Source organism: Poromitra crassiceps (genome assembly GCF_964638095.1).
Source record: "Poromitra crassiceps genome assembly, chromosome: 23".
Classification (NCBI taxonomy): Eukaryota; Metazoa; Chordata; class Actinopteri; order Beryciformes; family Melamphaidae; genus Poromitra; species Poromitra crassiceps.
In genome coordinates, this window is record NC_139639.1 from 12522848 (window position 1) to 12542867 (window position 20020).

General features: G+C 43.1%; 1 protein-coding gene across 1 annotated transcript in view; it reads left to right on the plus strand.

Moving 5' to 3' along the window:
* amph (amphiphysin) overlaps nt 1-20020 on the plus strand; it is a gene marked incomplete at both ends in the record, with an annotated part of 132211 nt that overhangs the window by 87636 nt on the left and 24555 nt on the right. The window contains 7 exons of the mRNA XM_083658963.1: nt 2267-2386; nt 3221-3304; nt 5822-5848; nt 7062-7085; nt 11288-11548; nt 14429-14491; nt 19687-19938. Coding sequence (XP_083515089.1) covers nt 2267-2386; nt 3221-3304; nt 5822-5848; nt 7062-7085; nt 11288-11548; nt 14429-14491; nt 19687-19938 — 831 coding nt within the window. The remainder of the gene's footprint in view (nt 1-2266; nt 2387-3220; nt 3305-5821; nt 5849-7061; nt 7086-11287; nt 11549-14428; nt 14492-19686; nt 19939-20020) is intronic.

Here is a 20020-nt window from a genome sequence, read left to right on the forward strand (position 1 = left end):
TGTCACTACATCAGACAATATTAGCTTCAGAGTCAGTGATGTGCTTGAAATGCTTCATTTCACAAAAGGCTCATTATCTCAGGTTCTAGTTTGAAACATCTGTTTTTGGTGAAACCAACCTATCTTCTACTGCTGATAACTAAAGAACGGAAAATTATATACCGTAAATTCCGGACTATAAGGCGCACCGGTATATAAGCCGCAGCACCAAAATTGACTGTTTTTTACATATATAAGCCGCACCGGACTATAAGCCGCGGGTGTTTTGATGTTTAATTACCATATGTAAGGGTTCGTGCACAGAGAGGAATGTCGGGAAAGAGATGGCTGTTTGGGGAAGCTCCCATTTATTAACATTTCAACAAAACAAGCATATCCCGCTGGGGATCTTTTCTTTTGGCATTGTGAGACGCTTAAAAATCAGTCCCTTTCGTCTCATAAATCTGAAACACCAGGATGGTCCACCTCTAAAATGTTCAATTTTCATTTCGGTGGCGACTGTTTTGGCCTTCAGTCGGATCTGAACGGTGGACACACCTCGGCCGTCTGCTCTCTGTGTCAACACCCTGATGCCAAGGTTACGTGCTGCTGCTCGATTTCCTTCTTTCCTTCTTCTTCTCGCCGCCATCGTCGTAACACAGCCAGTTCTCCATCTTTTGAAGCATGATGTTAGATTATATATAAAATAATCGATAAAACAAGCAGCAAAGCAATGCACATAAAATGTGCTGATGAAGCTGTGTAACCTGTAAAATCCATCGATTTTGGAGGTCACCGAGTGGCCGTTTGCTTACCGTAATTACCATATGTAAGGGGTCACGCACAGAGGGGATTGTCGGGAAAGAGATGGCTGTTTGAGGAAGCTCCCATTTACCGTATTACCGTAACATTTCAACAAAACAACATAACACAACACCACCTTTGTTTATTTTTACAGTGCACACAGTGTCCGCGGTGTGGTGAAAAGAGGGCAAGAGAGGAAATTAAAACAGAAGTGGATTTATAGTTAGAAAGAGTGCTAAAAAAGAGAGATTTTATTTCTATTTTTTTTTTTTTCTCTCTGAAAAAATCCATAGATAAGCCGCACCGTTATATAAGCCGCAGGGCCAAAAAACGGGGAAAAAGCCGCGGCTTATAGTCCGGAATTTACGGTAAATAAACTTTTTTTTGCTGATGATACAAGAGAGTCTCATCGTTCTTTGGGCGTGTTCGGTGTTTACATAGTAATATCACACAATATTCTGTGGGTCTTGAGAAATCACTGAAAACGCTCTGAAAGGGCTGGCACTGGGAGCGTCCGTTTTCCAGAAATGGCTGGCAGCCAATGAGTTAATGTCTCTGACGGAAACCAGATTGGAAATGATCAAAAACTGTATGGTTATTCAGAGAACCGTGAGCTGCTTAGCAACAACTTTTTCTAAAATCTGACTGATTACTTGTGTGCACTGTGGATGACATTTTAGTGAGCCTCAGTCGGCTTGTACATACAGGAGCGTGACCCCATTGACCTTGCATGCGTTTTTGCCCAGCCTTCAGGAGCTACTAGGAACAGCATGGATTGTGCTGAGAAAGAACTCTACCAATCAACAGCATCATTGCTAAGTACTAAGTAGCAAATAGGGCTAGGGTTCCAAAAATCTGAACTATCCCTTTAATGTAAAGTGAAATCATGCTGGCTGGTGTCCCCTCTGACACATACTGGGATGCACAATATATATCAGTGCCGATACATTATCGGCCGGTAATGTGAAATTTATATTTATCGACTATTATTTTTGTAATTAGTATTAGTGAACTTGTTTGATGAACTTCACTAGAAAAAAACTAAAGTAACATTTGAAGAGTCAGAAGTGTTTGTTTTTGTTGTGTTCACAATAGTGACGTCAGTTAGGTGTTGTTAGGTCGTCAGACCTACAGTATGGAATATTGCATCTCACTGCAGCTTAGCCTTTCTTACCCTCAGGTGTGCATCAACTACAGCCTATCGACTTCTTTTTAAAATACAAATATGTGAAGTTATCTTATCGCTATTGGCCCAAAGCAGGTACTTTATTGGTTAATGGTATTGGCTGAACAAAATCCATATTGTGCATCTCTAAGAGATACACAACAAAGCAACCCTGATATATACAGTCCCCCCCTTTTAATTTAATTCTACTAATAGAACAGTCCTAGTCACACATTCTTGACTTTGAAGGTTAGAGAAAGTGTAATAGGTCTGGTTTGGAGAGTGGACTTGCTAATGGACCATTGTGTCTCCATGCAGATGAAAAAGGGCCCCCCAGTGCGCCCCCCACCCATGGTCACTCCTACCAAGGAGGTGGCCCAGGAGCAGATCATAGACCTGTTTGGAGGGGAATTCTTCGCAGCGCCCTCTCCTTCACAGGTCAGTGGACTACTGTAGCCTGTTGCACCAGCTGAACCTACGTTCTCTCTTAAGTTAGGGCAGTGGTTCCCAACATTGGGGTCGACCCCAAGTGGGGGTCCCGCTGCAGCTACGCTATTCATTGCAATATTTGAGTCTGGGGAGAGAGAACATCTGTTTTCTGACCCAATACTAACACAACACGAGAAGAGAGGGGAGGAGAGAGGAGAGGAGAGAGGAGAGGAGAGAGGGGAGGAGAGAGGAGAGGAGAGTTAAGTTGAGTTGATCCTGTGCTGAAGTTGCCAATAGATTTTTTGGGGGGGGAAGGTGGGGGTTCCATTGATTTTTTGTTTTGTTTCTATCATTTATGGTTTTATTTTGGAATTCTGTTTTTGAATATAGTGGCAGTGAGAGTTTTAGTTTGTTTTATATTAACCAATTGAACTGGGCTTTTTTTTGGCGGCCTATTTGTTTGGTGGAAAGTTTTTCCTGATCACTGAGATGTCATGTTGCTTGTAGCTTAGCTTGCTACATTTCTCTGGGGATAGCTTCAATGTAGTGAAGCTATATTGAATCTAGAGTAACTGGTACCTTAGCCTACTACATTTTCCAAGTAGTGTGCCCATTACTGCCTATTATGTCTAGTTCCTACAGAACTATTTCGGTTGGTGCATTGGTTGGTAATGCATAAACTCTGACTTAGTGAGACTTCACGCTCAAACTATGCTACGTTTGAACTCGTGTATAGCTGGTGCAACCCAGTGCAGGCTTCTCTCTAGATCAGCTTCATATAAAATGAAGCAGCATTGCTTAACGTCACAGGATGAAACCAAGCCATGTCTCTGTTGTCTACAGCCCAACGAGCAACCAGGAGAATCTCTGCTTGACCTGGACTTTGATGCTTTTCAGCCAGATGAGAGCGTGTCACCAATACCACAGGTATTGTGTGTGTGTGTGTGTGTGTGTGTGTGTGTGTGTTAAATGCATTTGCAATTGCTCAACTGTGATGTTGTCTGGATTTGGGTGTTACATTACATTACATTACATTACATTACATTACAGTGTAATGTAATGTAAATGTAATGTAATGTAATTTGGGTGTGGATCGAGGCAACAAGGAAGAGGGTGCACGCCACGGGGGTGGGTGAGGGTGGGTGCTGGCTGTTAACTAGGTGTGGTGTTATTCAGTTATCATTCACCAGGTCATTTAGGGTGGGGCCATTTAACATTCACTAGTAGTTAGGTAATTTCGAGGAATTCCATGACACCGCAGAGAGCGGTCAACATTTTTGAGAGCCCTAAATCCAAAATCGCTACCATCAGCTATGTTGCTTTTTGCTTCTTCAATGGTTTGGCCTACAATTAGGGTTTGACTTGTGATCTGAGCTTTGTGGGGGCTTTCTCTCTAAAATAGGCAAACTGACGTTAGGTGTGCACTGGGAAGGGGGGGAGGGCAGCGAATACAAGTGTTGAGTTTTTTTTTAAGTGGTCAGTTAGGAGAGCCTACACACACACACACACACACACACACACACACACACACACAGCCTACTTTGTGCAGTCAATGCTGCGCTTATGAGAGAGACTTAACTGATCATGAATCCAACTACTTGTTTTTTTGTTACTCAGTACTACAACATTGACTTTATTTTGAAGGTAAAAACGTCTAGCTTCCTGTATTCTGTATAATTCTAGTAGGGGTGATGCATTTTTGGACTGAATATAGAAAAGACCTGTTTTTTTTGTAGCGCTTGAGACTCAAGGAAATCGATGCATCTGGCTGTGAGTTGTAGGGTTGTTTGATTAATTACTAACGTTATGCGCAAACTATTATATGCCGTGAACGTTAGGCAGTTATCACCCATTATGTATTTTTAGCAACTTGTTTTCAGACTGCATGTCGTGATAGTTTGTTGAATGTCAATGCGATTCACTTAAGACTATGCTCAGACAGTGAAGTACAGCTGTGTGGTCAGTTTTCACAACTCCCCATTGAGTGGTCATGCCCAAATTGATCTGTTACTTGCTTCCTTGTGTTATCCTGTTAATTGTTTTTATATCTGTTGCCTGTTCTCGTTGTTATCTTGTTTTCTGTTGTACTCACACTGTCAGCATCTTTGGGTCCTTGAAAAGCGCTATATAAAATAAATTAGTCATTATTATTATTGTGCTTGCTGGTAGGCAAGCACAATCTTGGAATCTCTCATACTTCTGCTTTTTATTTATATTTTCTCGTTCCCAAAAGTTGTGTTCGCCATTTCTCCTACAGTTTTCACACTACATAGACATGTGAGACATCAAAATGTGCGGCTCATTGAGGAATCGTGCGCATTTGCATTGCTAAGAGTTTCGTTGCACGGTTTTCGCGATATTCGCGATAACGTGCAATTTTTCCCCCATTCACTTGAATGGGGTTTCGAAATCGCTGGCATTAAATTAGCTGTAGCTCAGAAACCGTAAGACCTGCCACTACCAAACTTCATAGGTAGGTTCACAGAGTCACATTTTATTATGTGCTGGAAAATTACACTAGTGGACCAGATGGTGGAGCTATAACAGCCCTCCTTACTTTTTGGTCCATAACTTTTGAACCGTAGGGGCTACATTCAAACTTCTTTTTTCCCTATATTCCTTGGGTTATTCCGCATCTGCTGATATAGGCCGCGCCCATTTCTGTTTAACTAGATTTTCCTCCATTTTGAATTTTGTCCAAAAGCGTTTTTTTTTTCACTATTTCTCCTTCAAATTTTGTCCGATCTTCACCAAACCACATCACACACCGTGTGTGGACTGTCCGCTATAGCAAAATTAAGTACCTGTATCTCACAAACCATAAAAGCGACTGTTCCCAAATTGGGTACATAGGTTCATAAAGTACTCTTCTACTCTGGCCCTAAATAATTACACCGTTTGACCTCATGGTGGCACAATGGATGCCCTCTTTACGTATTAGTTCATACGTTTGGAACCGTAGCTTCTTCGATCAAAATTCTTACTGCCTTGGTTTACTTGGCTCCTCCCGCTTGTACTCACATAGGCCCACCCATTTCCCGCCCACAACTACTTAGTACACCCTAGCAACGATCTACGAACTACCTATAGCGATCAGCCGAAAACACCCTAGCAACCAGTTAATACACCCTTGCAACCACCTAAACACATCCTAGCTACACATTGCCGATTGGGGCTGTATTCATACTGGATGGGAGGGCGGGGTCTAAGGCAGGGGTGTTGCAACGGGGGCGGAGCGTCGCGTCGCAGCAAGCACAATTCAATTTGCTTTAGCAAATTTAACCCGTTGTAGTTATTATTATTATTATTAGATGAGACCATTCAGGAGGGGTGAGACTACTCGCTCCTGTGGGACCATTGTGTAGAGGTAGAAACAGCTTAGCCCAGGGCCGTGATAGGGTTTCCTGTTCTTACCATGTTGACCATGTTTTCTCTGCCCTGCAGACAGCCCTGCCCTGGGACATGTGGTCGGTAAGTAGTCATGTCTCTGCCTGGACAGTTTATATTCTTTTCACCTTTTTCTATTAACAAAACGTGATTCTGTTGGTGGTACCTAGGGTTGGGTATCGGACTGCACTTGCAATTTTGTGATTTTGTCTATTAGATATTTATTTTTTTATGCCTCCGCCGGCGATAGCCAGGCCGGAGGTATTATGGATCCGACGGATTATGGATCCGACGGATTATGGATCTGACGGACGTACTGTCCGATGTTCGTTAACGCGATATCTGAGGAACGCCTTGACGGAATTTAATCAAATTTTCCTCAAACATCGACTTAGACTCAAGGATAATGTGATTAGACTTTGGTGGTCAAAGGTCAAAGGTCAAGGTCACTGTGACCTCTCGAACACCATTTTCAAGCTTGTTAACGCGATATCTCAGGAATGCCTTGACGGCATTTCATCAAATTTCCCTCAAACATCGACTTGGACTCAAGGATGAACTGATTACATTTTGGTGGTCAAAGTTCAAGGTCACTGTGACCTTAGGAACACCATTTTCAAGCTCGTTAATGCGATATCTCAGGAACGCCATTTCTGAATTTCGTCACATTTGGCCCAAACCTCCACTTGGACTCAAGGATGAAGTGATTAGATTTTGGTGGTCAAAGGTCAAAGTTCAAGGTCACTGTGACCACACGAACACCATTTTCTAGTTTCTTAACACAATATCTCATTAACGCATTTACGGAATTTCGTCACATTTGGCTCAAACGTTCACGACTCAAGGATGAAGTGATTACATTTTGGTGGTCAAAGGTCAAGGTCATTTTGACCTCACGAATGCCATTTTCAAGCTTGTTAACGTGATATCTCAGTAACGCCTTGATGGAATTTCTCCACATTTGGCTCAAACGTCAAAGACAGACATGAATGTCGACTGCTCACTTGTTGACCGAGGCATATCCGCAGTGCAGTCGTTTTAGTTTATGTCTGAATATTGACCGCTATTATGACCTGCAGCATACTTAGTGTAAGTATGCTGCATTGCTGCATACTTACACTAAGACAAATTCAAATTGTATGTAATCTTGCATATTGTGGAAATAAAAGTGATTCTGATTCTGATATACTTATCTAGTATTCTAGTATGATATATTATCTAGTAAAGCTGTATTTTACGGTTTGGCCTCTGCACATACTAATCATCTATCACAGCTTGTTTTCTTTATTTATTTTAGGCAAATGCCCAGCCAGCCCAGCCTGTAAGTAACCCTGCACATCTGTTTGTATACTGTGTGTAAATCACCCATTTATCACTAGGCCTAAAAAAAAATAAAGTTTGGTTCCTGTTGGTTGTCAGTTGAGGTGATGGATCGGTAGGGATTTTTTTTTTTTTTTTTTTTTTTTTTTTTCTAGTGGCAGCAAGGGATAGATAGGAAATATATATATTTTTTTATTTTCCTTAAAATTACAGCAGCGATGGATACTTTTTTCATAACTTAGCCTACATGTACTCTACCACTGTGCTCTACACACGTTTTTATATGAACAAAATATTTAAGTCAATATGAATGCTTTCATATCAAACATGTTTGATATTTAGGACTGAAAATCTGCGCGAATACATCATCCTGCTGCTGCGCAAGCCTCCCGTCATTATCGTTAATTGACGCGGCACCGCACTGCAGGCATCAGATAGGCTACCAAATATCAACAGCACAGAACCATGAGTATTTTGGGGAAAATGTCACTCATTTATATCACAATGAATGACCAATGAATAAAAAGTTGTTATACCGTAGTTTCAAAGCCCCTGCCAGTCAGAGGCTGTTAATCTCCTACCTGTCTATCAGGCAGTGTGGGGGGAAAAGGCATTGCTGCTATGAAGCAATCCAGTTTATCCAAACTTTTGCTGATCTCATGACATGCAGCAGGGAAATATATTTTGGTAGCCGATGTGTTTGTGTCCTCACTTGTCCAGACAATCTTGCTATAGACCCCTTATACAGCTTGTCAACATGGAGCTGCGCGCGCATCGTGTAGGCAAAAAGCCCGGAGCCGCTCATTGACACAGACAGAGCTGTGTGAAAGACGCCGCTGTCAGGACTGCTCTGTGCTCATCTGCGACACACAGTTAGATTTTAGTTTTAAAATGCAGTTCTTGGCTTACTACCACTGCTTATCGCCTAGTGATAAGCAATGTTATGCATCAAAATTAACGTTGGTTAATGGGATACGTCTTACAGACCCATACCATACGCACTGGCGCTGTCAATTCGCCAAGCCTAGAGTGGCCAGCAATACATATATCGTGCATTCCTTTATAACTGGGGATAGCGTAGATAATTATTCTGTAACTTGCAAAGATATATTGTTATGTTGATAATGCACACAACTCAATAATGACATTATGTAACGTTACTTGGTCGTTCTAACCGAGTGATGTGGCTGAGCAGCCTACAGTTTCAGGCAGCTTACCTGATTATGAAGAGCACTACATTTCGGGCATTTTTAATGATGTCCTCGTTCCAATCAGTTCAACTCAATAATGACATTTGATTTAACGTTACTTGGTTGTTAACTAACCGAGCGATGTGGCTGTCACTAGCAGCCTACTACAGCATACCTGATATGAAATGAGCGAGCACTGCAAAGTCGGGCATTTTTAACGATTTCCTCTTTGGGCTTGCAACCAAAGACACCTACGGTTAGCATTAAAAGCAGCATGAGTTGACGGGATTCGGTAAAACTTTAGTCCTTGCTTTGTTGATAGTGTAACAGACTGTTCAGTGTTGTGTTCTATTGCGTGTGTGCGAGGCTGTGTATGTTCCCTCCGGTTGCCGTAGAACAGGATATGTGGGGAGAATAAAGGTGAAGCTGGTTATAACGTTACAGCCTGGCTCTATCGTTTATTATTTTATTAACCAAGTGTGAATAGGCGGACCCGAATACTCTGCTACAATAGCTTTCCGATTCTGGCATCCCACTGTACAACACGAAGACATGTCTTGCTCGAATAGTTTTCGGACCACTGGAAAACTACTTGACAGGGCTGCGCGGAGTCTGTCTTTCTGCCTCCGTCTTGCGCATCTGACGCTGTTTGTTGTCATTGTGACGTAGGCGTATAATTGGTCTATAGAGTCGCGTTGTTTAGACGCTTGTTAAACTGCCGTGAGATTCATTTGTTTGGGGAGCATATGCGAGACGCTCCAAAATCGAAACAGGTTCAGAGTATGGCCGGTCGTCAAAGTGATTATCCTCCCGATAATCTTAATAATATCCTGTAGTGCGTGGTGGCTGGGTTTACCCAGGCTACGCTAGTGCTGCATGGGCAGAGAAGTGACACAAAGCACATGTCCGTCATGCTCCCTGCCATTTTCGTTTTAAAGTATCCGTAGCGAAAAGCACCTTCGCGCAGTGGCAAACCCTTAGCGCCACCGTCAAATCAACAAGCTCATAAAATAAATTTGGGTCGCACGTAAATTGACAGGGTCGGTCGGAAACCGGAACCGAACTTTATTTATTTTTAGGCCCTACTGTTATCACAGAGACTAAAGCCTCTTCTAAACATGAAGTCTGGATCATGTCCGGCTAGCCAGAGCAGGATATTTTCCGGTTTTACCTTTCTAGACATGAGGGGTCTATGTTTAGAAACAGCTGGAAATGGTCCGTATTCTCTCTGCCGATGGCGAGTAGAGTGGGTGGGGGGAGGGGGTGCGGTAGGGTGTATTGATAAAAAATAAATGGTTTTACGTTTTAATGGAGGATCCATTTCAGCATTCAGGTGATAACGTGGGGTGGCAATGTGCCAAAAAAGTGAGTGCTTGCCTTTGTTACATCGCCCAAAAGCCGCCAGTCAAAATAGTGGTCGCACTACATTACATTACACTGTGGATGATTTTACAAGTGGCATTCAAGTCATATCTGACTATACTGCCCTACAAATCATAACCGCAGTAACTACGCCAACACTGAAACTGAGAAAAATTCCTTTAAAGTTTTTTGACTGTCCAGCCAAATGAGATATAGGTTGAAAAGTGGCAATGCGCTTATTAAATATGTATACGTTAAAGTATTTTTTTGGGGCAAAACAATTATCCCTTATGATGGGGGGTATGATCATGTCAGTGGGGCGACCCCGGCCTGTCACCATGCCGGCTGTGCTCAGGGGGCACGGGGGCAGGAGGGGGGGGGGGGGGGGGGGGGTAAAGTCGTGGCAGCTTCCGGGCCTCGTTAAGGCAGATGGCAGTTGGGAAGGGATTCTGGGAAGTGAAGTTTTTTGTAATGGGGACGGGAGATAAAACGTGGATTATAAAACATGTTAAACTGAATTACGGCAATAAAACAACAAACAACAAGGAAAGTAGGTTTCCAGCTTCGTTATTGCAGAAGAGCTGATATTCTGTCTAGTAGTATTCCCTGGCTCATCTCAACTATGGCCAAGCTAGCTAGTTAGCCTGGCTAGCTATAGTAAATATGGCTAGCTAGCCAAGTCAGCACTGTTCTTCGAATAGTTCCCAGTGAATATTGAATATTATTTTTGCTTGAAATGCCCATCCCTAGAATTCACTACCGAATTGTAGGCAGAGAGACAACAGAGAAACCTCTTGTAAACTAAATAATACTGATGTTTAACAATTCATCTGTTTGCTGGGGACCCCCTGGAACCCCCTCATGGACCTCTGGTTGTCCCCGTGTTGAGTACCACTGCTTTACAGTACATGATGTATAAAAACTGTTCTCTCACAGTAGTCATCCACTTCCTTTGCCACAAATTAGTCATATTTGACCATTCTTCATACAGTATTCATAAGTATTCTTAAGGGCATGTGTCCACATAGCATTTGTCAATGTTTGTGTGTGTGTGTGTGTGTGTGTGTGTGTGTGTGTGTGTGTGTGTGTGTGTGCCTGCTGCTAGCTCACTAACCAGCTGATTAGCTCTTCTAGCAGCCAATACAGTGCTGTGGAACAAGAAAAGGCTTACCAGATATTTACAATACATGTCCGGTATCCATACTGCCTTTATAATCGCTGTTACAGTAACGTCAATTCACTGATTACAATGTTCTATTTCTCCCCCACCACTTTGACTTCCTAATTATTGTTGTTGCTATGGATGCTATGGCAAATGGCTAGCTGTCATTGTGATTGTTTCAGAATCAGAAACAGAATCACTTTATTGATCCCTTTATCGATTTGGCTGGGAAAAGCACTTCAGGTTTTGAAAGCGCTCCGCTCTGAGGGACAAAACTGTGGCTGCAGTGCTTTGAGTGCGGCCGCTTTTTGTGCACCTTGCGGACGCTCAGAAAAAAACACGCTATATGGACACAGCCTAAGTCATTCCTGTCAATGTTACCGTCTTTGTCTCACACTATAATTTAGTTGATGTTACCTGTATGCACTGTTGAGGGAAAGGGGTGCTGCGGCTCCCATCTTTAACTCTTCGTTCCCTGCATTTCCCAAGCAGGCCGCGGACGCCGGCTTCGTCGTCGACTGGTCCGCTGACTTCGGCTCAGGGACGGCAAATGGAGACGCCGATGCCTCCATGACTCTGGAGGGGGTAGCTACAGAGCGTGCCCCCATGGGCTGGGAGGGGGCGGCTACAGAGGCCCCTTCCCCGGGGTGGAATGGGGCGGAGGGCCCAACCCCCACGGCAAACGCCCTGGATGCAACCCCGGCCCCACAGCCACAGGGCAGTGAGGCAGCCACAGCAGCCGGAGATGAGGTTAGCGACTGGGACCCAAACTCCAAAACTAACCCAGACCTTGGTTCTTCTGCAGTGGGGGAGCAGGTGGAAGCTGAGGCAGGCTTAGACGAGGAGGAGGAGGGCCCAGGTAGAGATGGGACAGGGCAGGCAGAGTCAGAGCGAGACGAAGCACAGTGGGACCATCGGAGGAAGTCTACTCCAGGGCTAATATTTACCAATGAACACGGTGAGCAGATCGAGGACACTACTGACGGGAGAGGAGACAAGTGCTCCAGGTCTCCAGACGGCTCTGTCTCAGAATATGAGACTGCTGAAGAATGGTGTGACGGAGGCCAGGGCGGCGACTGGGCGAGTGCGGATGATGAACTGGCCTGTGAAGAGAATGCCCCAGAACCTAACCCTAACTCAGTATCTGAAGAGAATGCCCCAGTACCTAACCCTAACTCAGTATCTGAAGAGAATGCCCCAGAACCTAACCCTAACTCAGTATCTGAAGAGAATGCCCCAGTACCTAACCCTAACTCAGTATCTGAAGAGTACGCCCAAGTACCTGACCCTAACCCAGTACCTGAAGAGTACGCCCCAGTAACTTACCCTAACCAAGTACCTGAAGAGTACGCCCCAGTACCTAACCCTAACCCAGTACCTGAAGAGTACACCCCAGTACCTAACCTTAACCAAGTACCTGAAGAGTACACCCCAGTAGCTAACCCTAGCCCAGTACCTGAAGAGTACGCCCCAGGACCTAACCCAAATCTAGTACCGGAAGAGAATATCCTAATACCTAACCCTAACCCAATACCTGAAGAGAACGCCCCAGTACCTAACCGAAACCCAAGCCTAGTACCCCAGTATGCCCCAGTCACTGCTTCTGAAGCACTGACCCATACAGGCTTATCAGATTTGGGGTTTAACGATGCAGAGATTGAAAACGATGCCTTTGCAGCAAGTTGGTCTCACATAGAACAAGCCCTACAAGAGAAGGACGCACCAGAGCAACCGACCAATACCGATAACTCAAACCTTAATCCTTTGTCTCAACAAGAGGCACCTGGGAAACAAACCGACACCTTGACAGAGACCCCGTCTGAAACTCCCCAGGGATTTGACACTGATCCTTTTATGGACCTTCACGGGGGAGGTGGCTTTGAGAAAGACCCTTTTGCAGAAGTTCAGGATGCAGGAGAGGAACGTGACTTTAGGTCAGATCCCTTTGCAGAAGCTCAGCTTGGAGACGGAGGTGGTTTTAAATTGGATCTGTTTGATGAGAGCCCGGGTGAGGGATTACTTGTGGCCGATTTCACCGCAGATCCCTTTGCTGAAGTGACCGAGGAAGGAGGGACGGGGTCACTGAACACCGGGTCCTGGCAGGAAGTCACGGGCTCCTGGCAGGAAATCGGTGACAGCTTATGTTCTTTGGTCAGACAAGGAGACTCCACCTCCTTCTCTGCCACAACAGAAGACTCCACCTCCTTCTCTGCCACAACAGGAGACTCCACCTCCTTCTCTACCACAACAGGAGACTCCGCCTCCTTCTCTGGCACAGCAGCAGGAAAGACCCCGAGAAAAGAACATGAAAACTCAGACATGTCCGAAGACGAGGCCGCGAATTGGAGGTTGGGAAAGTTGTACCAAGAGCTAGATACAGAAAAGGAAGAGGTACTGACTTCCTCCTCTTCTCTGTGTAGTAGTGTAGCATAGAGTTAGATGGACTAGAACAAATAACCCCCTGTCCTGTTTTTACCCTCCCACGGACTAAAACAACTACAACATGAAAATAGCGGCACTGCACCCCATGTGGACCCTGACCCTACCTGGACCCTGAACCCATACCTGCCAACACTCCCGATTTTTGCGGGAGTCTCCGTAATTTTAATGCTTTCTCCTGCTGTGGTCCCGATTGGTAATTTATCACGAATACAAATCAAATGGCTGTTTCTCAGCAAATCTCAATAGGATTACTGTCTTTCAGAGGCTGTAACAGGCCTATTTTAAAAGACAGATTGCGGCTTAGTTTTAAAACCAGATTGCGGCTTATTTTTAAAGCCAGATTGGTTACATATGAATCTAGATGACCCGAGGCTACCATTGGTACCAACCATGTCATGCTAACGCTCCAAAGGAAAAATTATTTTCAAATAATCCCTTGACCTCTCACCTCAGGATATCTAGATACAAATGGATTCCATGGGTCAAATCTCATCTTTACAGATAAGGTAGTTTTTTTTAACGATAGGGTAGTGCAAGAATCTTTTGACAAGGCAGCATAAATCGATAGGATCACATCACTGACGGAGTTCCGACGGTCCTGACGGATACGATCGGGGGGGGGGGGGGGGGGGTTTGCGCACAGCCTAATGTTGGCAGCTATGTCTGACCCCACCTGGACCCTGACTCAGCAGAACCCAGCCCCTGTCTGTTCTCTTGCCTGCTTTGTCGGCTTGCCCATTTCAGTCTAATTTTCATAAATGCCATAAATCAATCTTTGCAACACATTTCCTATCTGGGCACCCAGAGTCTATCAGTCTGATGACTAATATACTCTGGAACAGACGATATTTCGGTGTTTCCAGTGTAGAGTGCCAAGACTTCCTCTTCCGTCATTGTTTACAGTCCGACGAGGTCTCATATGCAATTATCTGTTTATAGAGATTTATCCAAAATGCTGTCTGTAAATACCTACACAAACTATCAATCAATCAACTCCATTCTTGCATCAATCAGAGTGTAAACAATGGTTAAAGGCACAATGGCACAAAAGAGGGAAGTCTTGGCACAAATGTCCGCTCTACACCGGAAACCCCGAAATATTGTCCATCTGTCCCAGATTGACACATTTCAGAGTCATCTTTCAGAAAAGCTTCAAATGCTAATTTGTGTCTCTGCAATTTGATCTAGGTGACCAATGCCTTTAACGGATTCTCGCAGGATGGATCGTTTTTTGCTGATTTTGATAAGATGGTGAGTTTACAGTTTCAGTACATTATCTGTGATCGTTGATTATGGCTGACATGATCACATGATGTGTGAGGGTTGTTTACTGTAGGTGTACGTTTGTGTGATTTTTGTCTTTGATCAATGGTACTTTTACCTGAATTGTTCTCTAGAAATGTCTAGACTCAGTTCTCAGTCTCGATCCGCGTTGTTCAACTAGAGACTGAAAACTTTATGATCAGCTGATGTTTTCAAACAATGTCAGATTATGGCTCATAACAACTGAAAAACAGCTTCATGAGAGATTTGGTACGATTTATGAATGGTGTGAAAGCAATAAAGTTGGCATTTAGAAGTCCTCACATCGGGCATCATTTGTTGGGAACCAGTAGGAGCAGGTGTGGTTATTACCATATTATTAATAATGATAAAATGATCATTATTCATAAATATATTAACAGAATTTAATAATAACGCTGAACCACCCTGGAATGAGGGACCAATAACCAAACCTCAAATATAGTCTGGTAAAAATTATTTCAGTGCAAGTCCTCCTCACATTGCCATAATTGAAACCACTACATTACGTTAGCTATGTTTTTTTTTACTCAATAGCTTTTGACAGACATTTGTTTTTAACACTCACTAAATTAAATTAAATTAAAGCGGACGGACAAACCCCGTCTTTATTTTGTCACAAACACCATTTGGCATGCACACACATGCACAGCAGCCAGTACACATGCACATGCTTTGGAGGCGCTGTGAAATTTGTCCTCTGCGTTTGACCCATCCCGGCTCGTTCTGGTTCAGGCCAGGAGCTTGTTGTTTATTTCATTTTAAAAACTGTTTTACAGCAGGTTCCTGTATTACATCAAAATTACAGTTAAATACAAGATCGAGAATATAAAACTGTATCATACAAAATTAAATATAGAACAGATAATTAATCAGACAGAATGTACAAAATAAAGTGGGAAAACTGTGCGCACGTCCAAAACCACACTGGGCATCAGGTGCAGGACAAATAGGTGAAATCAAAAAATGAAGGATTTGTCAGCACACTGATTAGCAGCTCCCGCTTTTATTTGCGCACAAGGTAGGCAAGCTTTCGACCCTATTGGGTCTTCATCAGGCAAATGAATGACAGCAGTTACAGAAGAAAATAAATAGGCCTGTGCGTATGAGACGTCACCAGGTAGACAATCAAGGCAAGTCATCACAGCCGGGCGGGGGATATAATAATTAATTAATAATAATAGTAAGACTAATAGGAAGAAGACAACAATATTAAATATCAAAATAGATAAACAATTTAAGTAGGCCTAGAAAATACACTGTAAATATAGCCTAAGGGGAAAAGGAGAAAGAGACAACAGTGAATATGACAAATTACACCACAACTAGAATGCTAATAAAAACAGCAATAATTCATAAGATTAAAAAATAGAGTATTGCACATAGTAATTCTAAAATGTATTAAAAACTTATTACTTACTTATTATTAATTATTATATCCCCCGCCCGGCTGTGATGACTTGCCTTGATTGTCTACCTGGTGACGTCTCATACGCACAGGCCTATTTATTTTCTTCTGTAACTGCTGTCATTCATTTGCCTGATGAAGACCCAATAGGGTCGAAAGCTTGCCTACCTTGAGCGCAAATAAAAGCGGGAGCTGCTAATCAGTGTGCGGACAAATCCTTCATTTTTAGAATATACAAAATAAACATCAGAAATAAACAATAGCTAACAAAACAAGAGCATCAGTGGTTACAAGTGTAATTTTGCAACAGAAAGTGCTTATATTTATGTTTGAAGTGAGGGATAGATGTGGTAGATCTAATGTGATGGGGTATTTCATTCCAGATTATAGCAGAAGTACGGAAGAAAGATCTCAGGCCAAAGTTGTTTTTATACGCTGGAACTGGGATAACTTCCTATGTGCGATTGCACGGGTAACGCTTGTCTGTCTGGCACGGCGTCTTGGGAGTAAGGTGGTAATTGCAGGAGGGAAGTTATTATTTTGTAACTGAAAATACAATTTAATTGCTAAAAGATTTGTGTAGTTCTGCAAGTTTAAGGCATTGGAATGTGAGAGAGCTGTACAGTGATGGGTCCAGTTTGAGAGATTACCATGAAAAGGGGAAAATAGAGTGCCTTATACAGAGGTTGATTAGGTGGAGAAATAAAGGAGAATATCGGCATGAGTCCTATAGAACTGCATATTTAAACCAAAGACATCTTTAGCTTTGGAGTTATTTAGTGAGTTGAAAATAATAGCCAATTCACTCTTGAGTAATCTCAGAGAAAGAGAACTGATTAGGTGGGCAGCTGCAGTAAAATGCACGGGGACCAACTTCTTCCAACCGCCTCTGGTCAGATGATGATCTTCTGCATATTCTCAGTGGGGGGGGGGTTATATCAGGAGGAATCAGCGCTGTAGTCGAGTCCACCTTGGTCGAGTCCAAGTCCAGATCAGGTCATTGGTGAATCGCGTCGGAACCAAGACAGAGTCGGGTCGAGACTGAGTCGAGACCAAAACTACAAGTCCATTTCGAGTCCAATACCATAGCAATGTGCTATCCAATGCTACCATTGTATTTATTGATGATCTGATTTCAAGATTATGGACGATTCAATTCAATTGCCGCTCGTATGGAATAAGGCCATATATCAATTACAAACAGCAGCGGGAGATAAAGTGGGAAGTGTTATCTATGTGACGGACACTCGGACAGTAAACAGAGCAGGCTGTCGGCAGCACGGGACGTTAGTTAGATAGCTAATTCATGTTCTCATAATTATATAACAACCACAATGAACCGCGATGTGACAGAAAAGGTGTTATTTACAGAGCGCATTCAGCATGCCCCGTTTGCGCCCATTATAGCCTGTTTGAGGACTGTACTCGGAGCTGAAAATCTTCTGTGGGCATCCGAATGAAACCAAAGTTATTTGGGTGAGTAAAACATCATATTTTACGCTGGAAATAAGGTCTGGGGTGTAAAAAAAACTGAATTCTCCTTTAATTTCTTTATAGGTTAGATAGACATGTATTTGCCTAAATATAAAGTTGTTTGATAACAGCCATTCCGACCTACTAGCAGGTTTATCAGCGACAGGAATGGGGCTGATGGCGAGCCTACTGAGTCTATAGGTGACAACAGTCAGATTGGGCAGGCTTGCAAATAGCCTGTAGTTTGTTGTGTTGGTTATTTATTAGGCTATGTGTTGCTTGACTATATGGCTGTGTGTCTGTATGGCAATTCTGTATGCATGGGAATGTCAAACTGTATTCATTTGTTTGAGCAAATTATTGGTAAAATCCATGGCGCCAACGATGGTTTATGCAACAATAGCCTATCAGCGTTTGTGCTGTTTAAATATCAGAAGGTGACTGTTCCGTTCACCAATCGATGCATGTATAGAGCGTCGTGTGCTGTCCTCAGTGCTGAAACATTTCTTCTTCTTCTTCTTCTTCTTCTTCTTCTTTTTCTTCTTCTTCTTCTTTTTCTTCTTCTTCTTCTTCTTCTTCTTCTTCTTCTTCTTGTTCTTTTTCTTCTTCTTCTTCTTCTTCTTCTTCTTTTTCTTCTTCTTCTTCTTCTTCTTCTTCTTCTTCTTCTTCTTCTTGTTCTTCTTCTTCTTCTTCTTCTTGTTCTTTTTCTTCTTCTTCTTCTTCTTCTTCTTCTTCTTCTTCTTCTTCTTCTTCTTCTTCTTCTTTTTCTTCTTCTTCTTCTTGTTCTTCTTCTTCTTCTTCTTCTTCTTCTTCTTTTTCTTTTTCTTCTTCTTCTTTTTCTTCTTCTTTTTCTTCTTCTTCTTCTTTTTCTTCTTCTTCTTTTTCTTCTTCTTCTTCTTCTTCTTCTTCTTCTTCTTCTTCTTCTTCTTCTTCTTCTTCTTCTTCTTCTTCTTCTTTTTCTTCTTCTTCTTCTTCTTTTTCTTCTTCTTCTTCTTCTTCTTCTTCTTCTTCTTTTTCTTCTTCTTCTTCTTGTTCTTCTTCTTCTTTTTCTTCTTCTTTTTCTTCTTCTTCTTCTTCTTCTTCTTCTTCTTTTTCTTCTTCTTCTTCTTTTTCTTCTTCTTCTTCTTCTTCTTCTTTTTCTTCTTCTTCTTCTTCTTCTTCTTCTTCTTCTTCTTCTTTTTCTTTTTCTTCTTCTTCTTCTTCTTCTTCTTTTTCTTCTTCTTCTTCTTCTTCTTCTTCTTCTTTTTCTTTTTCTTTTTCTTTTTCTTCTTTTTCTTTTTCTTCAGAATAGCTTGTCTGTAAAGTGGCTTTACTGTAGGCTTTCTTGGACATAATATTATTTGGCTCAATGAGTGATAAATTGTGTTTTTGGATATAGGGGCTATCAGCTATTTTACAGTTGTGACTTTTAAAATGACTTTATTTAATAAAGTCGGTGGTGCGTGTGTGTGAGAGAGAGAAATTAAATGAATAGACAATAACACTAGTGTGTTTAAAATGAGATATTCCTCGAAATATGGCTAAAAAAGATCCAAACATGCAAAAAAAAGGCAAATCTTTCTTCGGCGGCGGCGCCAGGGAGGGGCCCACTGCGAATGGTCTGCCCACTATGGACTGAGAGGGTCGCTCCGCCCCTGCACCCCGCTCTCACGCGGACTTGGTCTCGGGGGCATCTTCTGATTTAAATTTGATTAATCAGAGACCGATTCTAGTCTGAATCAGATATTCACTACCGAGACTGATTCAAGTCCGAGTCACATTCACTCCCGAGACCGAGTCAAGTCCAAGTCATATTGCCTCCAATGTCCAAAACGAGACCAAGACTGTCAAAAATCGGTCTCAAGACCGGACTCAAGTACTACAGCCCTGGGAGGGACCCCAGGGAGCACAGGGAGAACATGCAAGCTCCACACAGAAAGGCCCTTTCGACGAGATAGCCCACCTGGGCAGGTGGCACTGAAGACATGGGGAGAGCACACCCTCGGCGCCCACAGCATCCCAGGCGAGAATCAAACCCAGGACCTTATAGCTGTGAGGCGACAGTGCTACAGTACCACTGCGCCAACGTGCCCCCCTCGTTTCTAATCAATGAAGTGACATCGCTATAAATTCCGTGACTAAAGCAAAAGTAAAATAAAGAAAAGTGAATCAGTATTCATGAATGACATTTTTAGCCCTGTAGAAGCTTGTACTGTTTGGACTTTATTTACTGGAGAGTGTTTTAATGGTTGACGGCCTTTTTTTCCTGCCTGTGTGGCCAAAGAACGAGAGCAACACCACAGCCGAAACAACTGAAGCCCCCAAAGCCTCAGAGACAGAAGCTGTCCCCCCAGAGCCTGGTGACACCACAGAGGGGCCCGGTGACATCACAGCGGGGCCCGGTGATGTCACTGAAGGACCCGGTGACGTCACTGAGGGGCCCGGGGACATCCCAGCAGAGCCCACACCACCCTCTGCTGGTGAGGCGGCAGCAGCAGCAGCAGATAATCCCGTCAGCACGGAGGAGACATCTGCTGTGAGTCAGCTTGATCAGACTGACATCATCACTCTGACATCATCACTGTCAGACTGACACCATCGCTGTCAGCCTGACATCA